The following is a 14,618-nucleotide window of genomic DNA, read 5'->3' on the forward strand; positions in this document are numbered from 1 at the left end:
ATAGTCGTTGATGTATATTTTGTAGTCCCTCCTTAGAAATTATTTGTCAAGTCTACCTCTCCGCTGCTCCATGTAACATGAACTGATCTTTGTCATCTAGGTGGCAAAAGAACTGCAGTCAGGGAGAAACACAACAGTTGAGGGTGGTCCAACCTCGGCTGGACATGCCAATCCCTGTTTTAGGATACTGTACTGCTGCCTTTTCTCCTGCCTTCTCCCTGCTGAATGTGTTTTCCTCTGCCTGCCCCAGTATGCAGGACCTCGGTGGCAGGAGAGGAGGAGGTAGGGAGCTGGGCTGTTGCCAGGGGGGAAAAAAGGGAATGCTACAGCTGGCAAGACCTGGGCTATGAGAAACAGGAAAGGTCTCAGAAACAGCAGCCCAGATGTGGAAGGCAGTGGTAAATACAGGAGGAAAGAGCATTGTTTCTTCAAGCAGCAGCCTTGCGTATGTGAAAGAGGCAGGCCAAATGAAAGTACAGTATCTGGCTAGATCAGGCCTGCAGGTTGCCAGCCGGACCACACAACAGTATATAGGAAAAGACAGTCAGCAGGTAAGAGACATATCATGCAATTATTGCCAGGGCCCAGATCCCATCTTTGATAGTGGCCCTGACATAGCACCTCAGAAGAAAATCAAGAACTCTTCGTACTTGGATAACCCAGTTCTAGGGGAAGTATATTGATTTGTTTGTTTGTTTTTTAAATACCCATTAACCATAATCCCCATAATCATTCCATAGTGTGCAAAAGGATTTATATCCCTTTAATGATTTAACCCAAGGTAAAGTGTGGTTATTTTCAGAGTGAAAGTGTTATTTTCAGAGAAGGGAAAATTATCTGTCTAAAGTTATTACCAAAGAGGGATTTCCCGATTTTATTGACTGGCAGGACTATTCATACCTGATTTTATAAAACACATTGTTTTTCTACTTCTCCTTCAGAAATCAGGGAAATCTCAGAACAGCCCTTCTTATAAGATTTTAACTGAAGAAAATATCTCACACACTTTTATGTGTGAGGAGAGAGATCTTGCAAAATCATCCAGTCTCATATTAGATATGCCTTGGAGCCACCTCAGTTACATTCAGCTGGACATTTTCCTGACATTCAGAATAAAGATAAACCACTCTAAGCAGTTGCTGGCATGTGTAAGGCATCAGTCTGGAAACATAGCAGAAGCAAAGGTTCTTCAGTTAAATGTAAAATAGGGCCCTTCTTTCCGCATCTAACAAAGAAGAAGACAAGAAAACTGGACACACAGACCATCAACAGGTGGGCAGTAAAGCTGGCCTTCAACTTGATCGGCAGGCAGGGACCAGTTTCAAACCTTAGAAACAGCTGGCATAACCCTATGCACAGTGCAGATCATTTTCCCTCTCAGCCAACTTTACCCTACTTTCTACTGATGAGTCTCTTTTAAAAAGTAGATCCAGGGTTTACTGAGCACCTTCCTATTGAACTCAGCAGACTTTGGGCTAAACATAATCAAGTAAATATGGAAAAGTTAACAAGTTCATCCATCTAAGTGTGCTAATGGGATCCAGTGTCCACAGAATGCATACGGTCAGACTAGGCGTCTTCTCCATATCATTCCACTAGTTCTCTTCAACAGATTATTTTACTAGAATCCATAAAAAGTTCTGTGTGTTATTTCAGCACAAGACCTTCTTTAAGTCACTGAACACTTTTTTCCCTTACATCATAGACCATTTTTAGCTTCCAGTTAGTTTTGGCTAGGAGGTCAGAAAGTGGCCTCCTAGCCAAACAGTCTCTTCACTCACTTTCACTACATTCATCATTCTTGTTAGACCTGGCAAGCTCATAGTTTCTATTGCTAATTTGTTATTCCAAAGACTTTGTGTGTTCCCTATATCCAATTTTAGTGAAAAACATTGTCTGTTTATTCTCCTTTTGAACATCATGCCATTTAGCTTGAATAACCATTTGTCCATAATCTGTGCTCTATAGCAATGCAAATGGTATCATCCTCATTTTGCAGCTGAGTGGCTTTGATGTTGGGCTATGTTGTAATGCCCAAAGGAGAAATAAATTACTCTGAAGATGATGAACTACAGCTGTTTTCAGTATTCCTCTATTTTAGGCATTGTTGTACTGTAGAGCTCTTGAGGGACTGTCTGTGTCTTGCTCTGTGCTGTTTGTGTAGGCTTTGTGAAAGAGGTGAACCTACAGGACGTATGTGACTGGAGAGAGGGCAGCTTGAGCATTGGGAGCAGGAATCTGTTCCACRTACAAGCACTTGTCAGGGTGAAAAACCTTGAATTTATGAATTATAAATTTAACTGTAGGGGAAGGAAATAAAAAAAAACAAAACATGGAGACTGGTGTTAATGGCAATGAGGCTGATTAATTACTAGTATTATACCAGTACCTTGGAGATCCAATTAAGAAATTTGGCTTGAGACGTCTAATCATACATTTGCCATGCAAAATGCCACATCTCACCTACTGCTAAATCTCAGAGGCACATAACTCACTAGGTGTGGTGAATTCTGTTTCAGAACATGTATAAAACTGTCCCAGTTTGAGTATCTCAAGCCTTYTCCAACCATGATCCAGACAGTAGGTATTCCTCTGCCTATCTTCATAGAGGGGCTGTGGGTAGACATACTAAAAGGGCACATCACATCCACTGACAAAATCAGTCTCCTCATAAAGTGGTGACAAACACTAAAAATAGCACGGATTGATAGTGCAATAAATGAGTAGAAATGGGGGACCTAAGTTCGACTAGATTTCCAACAAGTCTAAAATACTTTATATTTACTTAACATATGTTTTTATTTCTAGTGTTTACTGACACATCTAATGGCTAAACATTTTTTATTAAAATCTTATTTTTAGGGTCTGATCGCTGCTTGCGCCTTTTCTAAAATCTCTTCTTGAATCTTTGGATAACCTGGACAGAGCTTCAAAACCTAGTTAAAAAAAAGACAGTTAATAATTTAAACACTATTTGTCTCATGATGTAATTAAAAGTTTTGTAAATGACTTACATCATGACAAACTTCTATTGCCTCCACATAACTCTTATTTTTTAGGTAATTGAAAGCAAGTTTGAAACCTTCAAGAGATACAGAAACAATAATGTTTTACCACCTGTAATACATTCTTAAGGTTAATCTGAGATTAAGCAGCACTTCAGACCAATAATCACAACAAATTTAGAGTTAAAATAGGATATAGCAGAAAATATTAAGGTAATGAACATGTAATCCATGGTACAATTTTTTTTTCTAAATGGACATTTTAATTGGATTAATGTGTATGTTGTGTTAAGAACCCCCCCCCCAAATGAGAACTTAAAGGAAAAAAAATCTGATAGTTTATAAGGTTTTATGCACCTTGGATCCTAATCCAGTTTGCTAGTAAGGTGCCAAACACGTGGTGGGATMACAGTGTCCACAGAAGTATGCAAAGCAGTGTAAAATCCAGATTTTAGGCATTAGGAAATGAGAGAGAACACATTCGCAGCCATTGCAGTCAAGGAAAAGAAGCTTAATTGTTCTCTCACAGTGCTTTTATGAGACCAAATGCTAACACAGCTCACTGGGACTGCAGACTACTGTTTTCGTATACATTGTATTTTGAGAGTAAACCAATACATAATGACCAATGAATTGAGAGAAGAGCAACAATGTCTGTTACCCTATTTCTAATTTTATTTTCAGCAGTCCAGGACTAATAATAGGCTTCAAAACCAAGATTCAGTTCCAAAACACTGCATTCAGCCTTTCAGTTTATAAATAACTATTTTCCCCAATTTGTCAATACCCCCTTCTCTGCCTAGGACTCTTTCCCAATCTGTACATAACCATTCTAGCCCTTTACAAACATTCATTTTTCATAACAATTTTGTTTAGCTGTTAAACTCTTAGCAGGGCTTTTTCATGTAAATTGACCATTCTGGACTAAATGCTGTCCTTTGTTACAATTTTTTATCAAAACTGACTTCATTCTAGTTGCATGGGCATGACACAAACATTTATTATAGTTTTTAGGATTGGCAAAATAAAGTTACAAGGCATTTATCTGACCCAAATCTTTCAGACTCGTGCTTTCAAGAGAAAAAATATTTAATAAGCCTTGATCTGAACTGAAGATACAGAATATTTTCTTAACTCACCAACAGCAGGATTTGCTTTGTTACTATATTTCCAAGCAAATTCATAATTTTTCGCAGCATCTATAGATGCCTGTCCTTTCTCCATGATAAAGCCCAAGTATTCATAAGCTTTTGAACAAGACTGAAAACAGCAATGAATTAACATACATTAATATACCAAAATATATTCATTTCAAATTATAATTCAATGTACAATTTACTGAATATGTATGCTTAGCCTATCTTCCATATCATACTGAATATAAATCACCCTTACCATTGCAAAATTGGCGGTCTAAATTATACTTTGTATTTCAAGATAAACTAAATAATAAACAATAATATGATCTCCTGTTATTTACAACCTTTTTCTTGATTGCGTAGCCTGACATTTTACTTTTTAGAGCACAGGAGATACTAAGAACACATACTAAAATGCGCAAGGACTATTGGACATTCCTGTTTGCACATTTTAAAACAGCACAACCTTTAAAAATATGAAAGAGAAGATCACAAAGTTAATTTTGTATTTTTTGTATATTTCCCCCCTGAAATAAGTTGTGACTCATGAAATAAAAGATTGTAAAATCCTGGCACAAATCATCATATCAAACACAATTACTTTCTCCTACTGCCTAATTTTATCCTTAAACATCAGCCACTCCTTTAAGCTTGCACTTTGAGGGTTTATTTTAAATGGCCAGTAATGAAAAAAACACAATATCCAAGCCCTGTGTTATGTTCAGATACCTAAAGGGTCATAATATTTTTCTAATATTCAGGGATTCCCTTTATCTTTTTCTCTCACCTTATTGTATTGCAAGCAGCGTTTCAGTTGCTCAGTTGCACGATCGTATTTTCCACTTTTACAGTATATATCAGACAATAATATCCAACTTTTTTCTAACTCTTCAGCATCTGACAAAGTCCAGTTTACTTTTGCTAATCGTTTTAGTTGAATTCTGGCCTTGGGAGTCTGTTTAAGCATCATATGGGCTTGGGCCACTGCCAAAATAATTTGAACACTTTCCTTCTGAGAAAATATAAATCACACAAGTTACAGCATTCTCCTTTCATATGTTAGTGACTGTATCATATCTTGTACTGTCATATTACAAAAATGAATAACATTGCAAAAGGATAAAGAAAAACCAAAAAGGTCATTATCAGATTGTGAAATAAACCTCTTTCTTTATTTCCATAACACCCAATATAGCTTAAAAAGAACACTGAATATATAACACCACTTGTATCTTTATCTTGCAACTAGATTCATATAGACAGGTTCTTAGGATCTCATAATATGAAGGAATTTACACGTGAATGCTGTATATGAGATCGAGATATTACTGACAAACAGGCAGTGGATAGAATATAATGGATCAAAATTTGTTATAATTAAAACACCTTTAAAAGTTTTTAGTTTTTTCTTAGCCTTGAGCACAGAAGATATGAAAGGAAAACCATTGCCTGTTTTAGAAGCCTTGAAAGCAAAGACAAAATTTCAATGACAAAATCTTTTACAACTGGGTGCTGCCAATGTGATAGCATGTTTCCTAAGTGCAGTATGAAGAATTTGCACTATTCAATTTTTAATTACCCAAAACACTGCTAACCAAATCAAGGTCAAAGGGCTCTTACAACTTTTAAGTAGCCAAACATGTTACATGCTTTAGAACGTTTAATGATTAATTTTAAGCATTCATATTGTTATATAAAAGCCCTTAAATATACTGAGGTATGCATGGGTAAGCATGTAAATAAATACTTCTCTGGATCAGGACCAGACCACTCAGCTAGTAAGGACAGTTTACTGAAATTTTCATAACTCTTAAGACTTATGGGTGTGTTTTTCTACATGCAAATAAACTGTAGCCTTTAGAAAATTTAGTCTATCAAGTTTTATAAATACTGTTAATCCTGACACCACTGAAATCAATGGAAAAACAGTGTTAATGACATTAGAATCTCACCCAATGTGTTTACAAGAAAAGTTCACTTTGACCTTAAATAAAGAGGAAAAAATACAAGATAAAAGCTACATCCATAGTCTACATCCATTTTTCTTTAGACATTTTTAACAAGGAAAAAGCAGCAAACATATTCATATAGAAGTCCTTTAATATGCATTTTAATTTAATTTCAAAGCTTTTAGTTTTTCGTGAAAAAAATCAGCTAGAAAAACAATGCATGAGTCAATACGCATTTCATAATAAGAAGGAATGTGTATAAAAAGATCTGAAGAATCTCTTACCTCATTTTGGGCCATTTCTACAAATACACTGAGAGCTTTTTCTACATTATTTTTGACTTTAGTAGCCATTAAACAGTAGTTTCGTAACGTCTTTAGCTGATTTTGGCCCTCTTGTGAACAAGGACAAAACTCCATTAATAATTTTTCTGCTGTTCTTATGCCATGTTGTGCAGCTTCCTGCTTGTCATCTAAATTACTGTTAATATTAAATTCTGCATGATATTTCAATATTTATCAAATAGTAACTAACATAAAGCAATACGCACCTCCATCTTTAAATTCTAACTATCCCATATGTAAGAGTGGTTATGCATTTGTTTTTTTAAATATATTATAAATGACACTTTTGTCTGGATCAGAAATGAATTAGCTTAAACTGCCACTATTTGTATGCCTGTTCTATAGTTAAATTCATCCTACTCCATGTCTTGCAAGGATGGTATTTTTCAGAAGTGCTACATTTTCCTTAATTTTTTAAAAAGAAAATGGCAAATAATTAAAAAAAAAGGAAGATATAAATATTCTTTCTACATATAGGTATGTTGTCAATTTGTACATACATGCTGTGGACATACATATATTCAGGCACTCAAGACTGACAAATTTTTATCTCAGTAGAATGCACAGCAGGCACACATAAGGCTCCCYCCTATATTTTCCCTCATTTCTTCTCTCTCGTATCATTCATGTTGGTATAAGAAAGGCATATGCTCTACGATATCTGTTTCTCTCAACCACAGAATGTCTGGAAAAGTATTTATGGCCTCAAAGCAAGAGATGTATAAGTGTACATACAAAAATGTATCTCACAGAATAAAATAACCAACCTCAGGAAACTTAATATAGACAGTAGAAAAAGATTGAGAGTCCCTCCATCTGTGSATGCAGAGCAGACATGGAGGCTAAGTGCCCATGACTGATCTGATGGAGATGCCAATGTAATGTAGCTTCAGTTAACTGTGCTCGCATGGCCTGGTATTTTAGCCAAACTGATAAAAGTATATGATATGACAGCAGTTGCAAATCTTGCACACTCGGATGTATAGTGGAGCTCTTCTTACTAAGTATCAGAATTTTGAATCCTGAGGGCCAGCAGGTGTGCTCTCATGCAGAGAGACAACCAATACACTGCAAAATAGGGACAGCAGAGACAGTGACAGTGAAAATCTGACCAGAATTGAGTACAAGATGATCTATAAAGAAGGACAGGGTTCATAGACTGTCATGTGACCCAGGATACTCTAAAAACAGAATTTCCTTGGCTGGACTGGGATCAGCACAATCAGTACTAGCAAATATTGCTTGTCAGAGCCCTGAGTGCACCAGTAATCTCTTTGCTGTAATCTCTTCCCTACTCCCCCCACCAATGTTTAGCTGCCTCTGTCCAGGGTCAGCACTGATATAGTGCAGCTGTAACTTTGGATCAGACTTCTGCGAAAACAACCAAGTTGTGAGAAAGAGCTGTGTGAGACAGAACTGTGAGAAGCCTCATCTGGGGCCTTTGTCCTTTGGGCCTGCTGCTCAGGTCCTTGCTCTTGCTCCTTGCCTGAACTATGTTGTAGGTATGGCTGAGTCCAGTCTTGTAGCCTGCTGATTCTGACCCTGCCTTGCTGATTGGACTTCCTGGCTTGATCTTGGATCTGCCTCATCACTACAAACTTGTCTGGTAACCAGGGGGCTTCTGTTTGACCACAAAATTTAAGCTCTCAAATCACTGGGATGAACCTTCCAACTAGGCAAAGAGGAAACTATAATTATTAACTTGGGCAGCAAAGACAATTTGAAAGGCATTCTGATACATCACTTCTCCATGTTTGCCATTGATAAAGAAAATCCCAGACTTGTTACAGAAGTGACATCTTCACGTTGATCAAGTGATCAGGAGAGTATACTGACCAACTACATGCCCTGCATCTTCAATATCACTTAAGTACATATAGCTGTAAAGCCCAGAATGACAAAGTGAACAGTCATRTGAGACATGGGGTACAGATGAAGGTGTCTTTGGAGCCCCAACATAATTTAAATCAAACTTATGAAAGGCCAGCCCAACTAGAAGCTAAAATTCCAGATGTTGAGTTGGCTCAAAGGGAATGTTTCTATGCTTATCTTGAGACCCAAAGCTCCTTCTACACCAATGAACTAAACTGCACCAGAGCACAGGGCTTGGCACTTTCCTTCTGTTGTTTATACTGTGAAATTGTTAACACAGTCTCTGGTATGGTTTTGCCCCATGTCAGCTACCACAGTCCCACACAATTCCTCAGCACAGTTTAGAGTATAGTATGGCCYTGGAACAAGTCAAATAGACAGTGTGGATGTACACACTCTGTTTCAGAGTGAGAAAGTTTAACCATAGGGATGCGAGCAGTGTTGTGCCAGTTGGACTCAGGAACAAAGAATGGGTCCCACTCATTGTATTTACTAGTACAGATGCAGTTTGAAGGCTAACAGAGTGATTTTTTTTGTCATCTGAAACTCTGTCCAGATGTCTCCTTTGTAAGCCTGCTGCTGACATAAAATTAAGAGTTATTCTTTTTGCCCTCAAGCATGTGAAAAGTTGTATCACCTTTTTGAAAACTGGATGCTGCAGAGAAATTGAGTAGCAGAACTCTCTAATGGATGGATAGTGTTCTGATCTAAACAAAGATAATGCTGATGAGATGACCTGATTGAGAAAAGAAAATATTAAGCCAGTCCTCCTATTATGGTGACAGGATTACCAGTGAAAAACTAGTATGAGTTTCTGAAGAAATGTGTTCAATGTGCCCTGAGAAACTCAAGAAAATGGACTGTAGGACAACAGAGGCTCAAACTGAACTGTGTAACTTCAGGATATGATGCTAAGTACCTACTTGTCTGGAGTAACAAACCTGGTGTTTTTTTGCCGAACATGCGTCAATGCACAAAGATGGAAATAGGAAAGAGAAGATGACTTTCATATCTTGAAAAAGATCTCAAATGCTTGTTTTGGTGCTAAGGACTATGCCAAAGTCCTCAAGCACAAAGCACAGTGCTACTGTCAGTACTGCCATCCCCTAACAGGTTCCTGCTGTTCTTGAAGAGCTTGGGATGTTTGAAGGCAACAGAGCATCACGAGCCTTAAAGGAGCTGAGACAATGGTGGTACAGTGTTCTCTCTCTGGTGAATAGTGGGATAATCTGCTGAAAGTGGTGAATCATTTAAGTCTTTTGCAGAGTGTAAGAACTTAATTTAGGACTAGGACTCTACAAAAGGGTAGTGAACTTGACAATTAAATGAAAATGCACAGGAAAACCTGAAGACAGCAGCCAACAGCAACTTACGGACACTCCCACAGTATCCAGCAAAGCTTAGAGCTGTGTAAGAAACAGCTGACCCTCTTTCAAAAGTGCATCAAAATCCTGACAAAAGTTGTGCAGTAGCACTTCACAAGCTTCACCAGTTGATCAGCTGGAGGTTGGACTAGATGACCTCTTGAGGTCCCTTCCAGCCTGTATTATCCTATGAACTATCTTGATTGAGTATTCATAAACAAAATGCTGTCATTCTCTACATGCAGAAGTACAGGATTTGATACCAGCAAATCATTGCTCAGTAGTATATTCCTAAACCAAACAGGAGAAGACCCTCAGAGTAAAAAAATTGTTTCCATGGGTTACAAACAGTCTGTCAGAGAAGTTGTAGTCATGTGGTACATAAAGAGTCAAAATCCAAGAAGAGGACTGTATAATTTTAGAACATGAACCACTATTGTTCTGTTAGGTAGAGACTAGACGATGCAGTTCAAAAACCAAATGAAAAACGGATAGGTTCAATTCACTTGCCAGTTAAGATGATGAATACAGAGCATGAACCATTGCCTTTATACCAGCATAACAGCACGTGGAGTCTTGGCTATATATGCTACATTTCTTGCTGAGGCAAAAATAATGCAGTCTCAGGTATCTGGGTAGAAGTGCAACACTGTGAGAGTATTTATCAATAAGTATCAGAAAAGACTTCCCTATTTTCTGTTAGTCATAACACTATGCCTAATCTTGCTTTAGGCAGAGAGGAAAAATGCCTAGACCTTAACATTAATGCTCAACATATCAAATTAATTTTATAAAGCTAACTCATGACTTTTCTCTTTTATTAACTGTTAACAAAAGTGCTTTTACCTTTCTTCTTCATCAAGACTTTCAAACACTTCTCCTCCCATTACCTCATTATCAGGATTTAAGCAAATCTGAATCATATTGGTGACAGCTTTCTGGCCCCAGTCACTGTCTTTTCTAGCTTTGTTAAAATATTTCAGAGCTTGATTGGATTGTCCCATGTGCCTGTTTGAACAGAAGAGAGGGCAATCAATCGCATTAATACGAAGTTCCCCTATTTGCCTACATAAAGTACTAAGGCAAAGGAAATTTTTCAGTAAAAGATGATTTTGAAATATTTGCAGTAAGTATACATCTGTACACAAGATAAGTAAACACAATAAGTGTATGAACTTCTTTAGATAGATTTTACCTTATTTTGTAATGTACTGATGGATGTACAGCTGTTCTCATACATATGATGGCCTTTCATTTATAGTCTCAGTTTTTACAGTTTTACAGATTATATGTTTGCCCATTCTGATGTGTGTATCAATGCAAAATCAAACAGTTAAGGAAGAGAAAATCAGGCTCCAACTATGTCAACCCTATTAAGGAAGGAGCAAGGTGTCCTCGGAGGTGAATGTGTTTGTTCACTCTTCTAGTACCACACRTCTTGCATTGAATCATGACTGCTTAAGTACCTAGCTTTGCTTACATGCTCAAAGAGCGCTTCTTCACCCAATCCAAGTATTTTTGTTTAAGTGCTAATTGAATTTAAACACCATCAAGGTTATATGCTGTTGGAAACCTGCCTCTTCGAATCCCTCTCTGGAACACAGGTGCTTACATTTCTCCAAACTTCTGTCTTAAATATCAAAGTTGATGATCTTAATCTGACCCCAAAACACTAGCAAAACCAAGAGCTTTACTAAATACATAATGCTTCCTTTGTGAGATAATGAACAAGAAAATAGATTGGTTATGCCAGATGTTAACTGTGTAGTTTAACACAATTCACAGAAATACCTGTACTAGAGTGATTATGACAAATAAAACAGTAAAGAAGAGTATTCATAAAGAGCACTATTTCCTTTAACAACTGCAATCTAGAAGGAACTACTTAGAACAGCTGGAAAGGACAATTTATAATTAGAGTAGCACACAGCATTAGGGGATGTGCTCTCCAGCTATGGCTACTTACATAGCTCACAACTGATGAGCTGGGCAGGTTCCAGCAGCTATGCCAAGGGTGATGTTACATATATAGTTGAGCTGATCCAACAGCTTGTTGCTACAAAAAAGTGACTTCGCATCACTCCATTCCTGGCAACAAAGTCCTGACCTGCTTTGAGTTAACTCTAGAACTTTTCTTCTCACATGGTAAAATGATTTGATTCACTAACCCAGAGGAAATTTATTTATATTTATATTTTTGCTGGCTTATTTCTCTGTCATTTTAGAAGGCTGAATCAGTAGATCAGATGCTTTTCAGAGCCTGAGCAAAGAAGAGAGTGAGAGCATGTGGCAAGAAGTAAGCACTCATTTGATTTCTTTTACTGATTACATTATAGAAAAATATCTTGGGTGGAGCCCTAGCACATAGAAATAATTTACGGCAGCATTTCTCCTAATTTTTTGAGATGGAAGACTATTTCCAATCCAACCTCAAGGCTCTTGTACTATGCATTTGAAATTGAGATATTCAAATCAACATACTTCTCTTCCAATTGGAGCCCCATACTTCACTACATTCATATGGCTTTCCCCATCTTCATGCTCCAGTATTTTCCTCTCCTTCCAAAAGAGGCCTTGAATGTATTAAGAAATTTGTTTGTACCAGCTCTAACTTACAAGCAAATCTGAAAACACTAGTTTCATTTTTGTGCACATGAAGCAATAACTTGCATCAGTTAACAAACTGAAGCTTAAAGCCATCACATGAACTACACAGAGATTCTGCAGCACTGTTCTGAAAATCTAACATTTACAAATATTACTTTGCATGCTTTACCAGCAGTAGAGTCCTTTGCAGTAGTTATACCCAGGTTCCAAAAATAATCGAGTGGATTGCTTCTTCACCGTTTTAAAGAAAAATGTAGTTTTGTCAAGGTTACCAGTTCTTCTTAGCAAATCAACTAATCTTTCCAGGACCAAAAAGTTATCTAAAAATTATAAAGTAATAAAGTACATTTAATCTCTATATTAYAATAACTCAGATTCCTCCAAATCTTGTTAAATTTAAATACTGATTGAAACTATGGAGAATTTTTTTGTTATTGTTCTGGAGGCCATCATTAGTGAAATACAGCAATACTGCTTCATTGGCTTGGAAGAGACTAAGGGTTTTAAAAGAAAAAATGGCAGAGACACATAGATACAAAAGAGAATTCAGATGTTACTGTTTTCAGCTTCCTAGAGTATGAAGCTCTTTCAGAAAGCTTCAGAACGATCCATATTTTTACATATGGCACTAGAGAAAATCATGAGAATATAGACTTTTACTCAGAAAGGGACTTATAATATTGTAGATTAAATTTATAAAATAGAGGTTTTACATTTTCATGAGCTAGCTTTTTAAAAATTAGAGTGGAAATCTGAACAAACAGACAAATGCCAAACTTAATTAATGTTATATACCTGGTGATTTTTCCAAAACATTCTGGTAAAGACTTACTGCTTGTTCATACTTCTGTTTTCTGAAACAGACATCTGCCATCATCTAACAAAGAAGAAAAATATTGCAGAAAAGGCATCTAGTTAAATTTGTAATTATAGAAACAGAAATGCAAAACTATTTTACCTTTCTGTAAAACAGAAAAGCCAAAAACATGTAAAAATAAAAGGCAGATGCACAAATAAGACCCCCTGCATATGAACTGTCATTAAACAATATTCCAAATGTATTTATTTTAAATATTATCAGAACACATAATAAAAGAAGTAACAATTACCATACTGAAAAGCACATGGAACATTTCCATTTTTTAGGAAGAGAGAGGTCCAAACCCATCATTAGGTATCACATTCTAATGAATGGATCAACATCATCGCTTTGGCATACAATTACCAACAAAAAGCAAACATTTCTTCACCACTCATAAGTATATACAGAGTTAATATTTTTTTCTGTCCTACATACACTATATTTTGGGGATACAGACCTCTGATTTTCATCATTCAATCACCTCCCTCCTTTTCTATGACTTTTTCTGGAAAAAATTTAGTGAAGCCAACCTATCATGCCAGCAATTTCATAATTATTACTTTTATGTAAAAATAATATGCTCGTGTGTAGACTGAGAAAACAGTTACTGCATCTTGACCATTAATGATTAAATAATATCAGTTCATACCATGGTTGTAATTTCATTGCTCTTGTCATCTTGAAGAAGCAGGGCACACTGATACTCACATGAATCAAGATCTTCTTCTTCCAAATAAAGATGAGCCAATTTCAGTATTATCTGAGAAAATAAGAATTAAAAAGTGAAGTATTTTGATAATAATTTTAACTAGTATCAGGACCCTCTTTCTTTCTATTGAATTCTATTGTAAAAGATAGATACAGAGTATATCAAATATTTCTAATGCAATTCCAATCTAACTTTATAGTTACTTCAAAGATAGATTCCCCCATTAGAATATCTAGCTCAGGATCCGAGTAATTATGAAAATTCAGTAAAAGAGACTCTTTACTGATTTTTCTTGAGTAGCATTAACTATCTGAAGCGATAAGGCTAGGATTATTTCTATTAGGAATAAACAAGTAGAGGAAATGTGGAAGAAATTGAATACAAACAAGCAGAAGATGGCCATTCTTTGAATCCAGTTTTTCCAAATCAATATTCTATGGGATTTAAAAACTAGCTTTTACTGCTAGTAGGAAAACATACTTCAGGATTTTCCTTTGTTTTAAGTATGACCTGGTGTTTACATTTGTAATATGTAAACACTCTTCTGATGATTTATCATATTATGCATGTGTTTTTAAACATTTTTCAATTTTACACATTCTATTGGTTGATTAAATAAGTAGAAAAATGGCTAACATGAATGTATTTCCTTTTTGTGTTCATGTTTCTTTTTGACTGTTATTTCATTCAAATGTCAGAAATATGGTTTAATAATTCATCCATGATAATTCTTTGGTTTTGAAAGGTCAGTAAATATTTCCTTTTTA

At 36.2% G+C, this 14,618-nt stretch overlaps 1 protein-coding gene across 1 annotated transcript in view; it reads right to left on the reverse strand.

Annotated features, from left to right (window-relative positions):
* Positions 1–2,858: 2,858 nt before the first annotated feature.
* TTC21A (tetratricopeptide repeat domain 21A) overlaps positions 2,859–14,618 on the reverse strand; it is a 39,273-nt gene continuing 27,513 nt past the window's right edge. Inside the window, 9 exon segments of the mRNA XM_026091579.1 lie at positions 2,859–2,936; positions 3,015–3,082; positions 4,145–4,265; positions 4,932–5,156; positions 6,378–6,573; positions 10,520–10,681; positions 12,450–12,600; positions 13,076–13,157; positions 13,792–13,902. Of these exon segments, the coding sequence (XP_025947364.1) occupies positions 2,859–2,936; positions 3,015–3,082; positions 4,145–4,265; positions 4,932–5,156; positions 6,378–6,573; positions 10,520–10,681; positions 12,450–12,600; positions 13,076–13,157; positions 13,792–13,902 (1,194 nt within the window).

Source organism: Apteryx rowi, unplaced genomic scaffold, assembly GCF_003343035.1.
Source record: "Apteryx rowi isolate R43461 unplaced genomic scaffold, aptRow1 scaffold_91, whole genome shotgun sequence".
In the NCBI taxonomy this organism is placed as follows: Eukaryota; Metazoa; Chordata; class Aves; order Apterygiformes; family Apterygidae; genus Apteryx; species Apteryx rowi.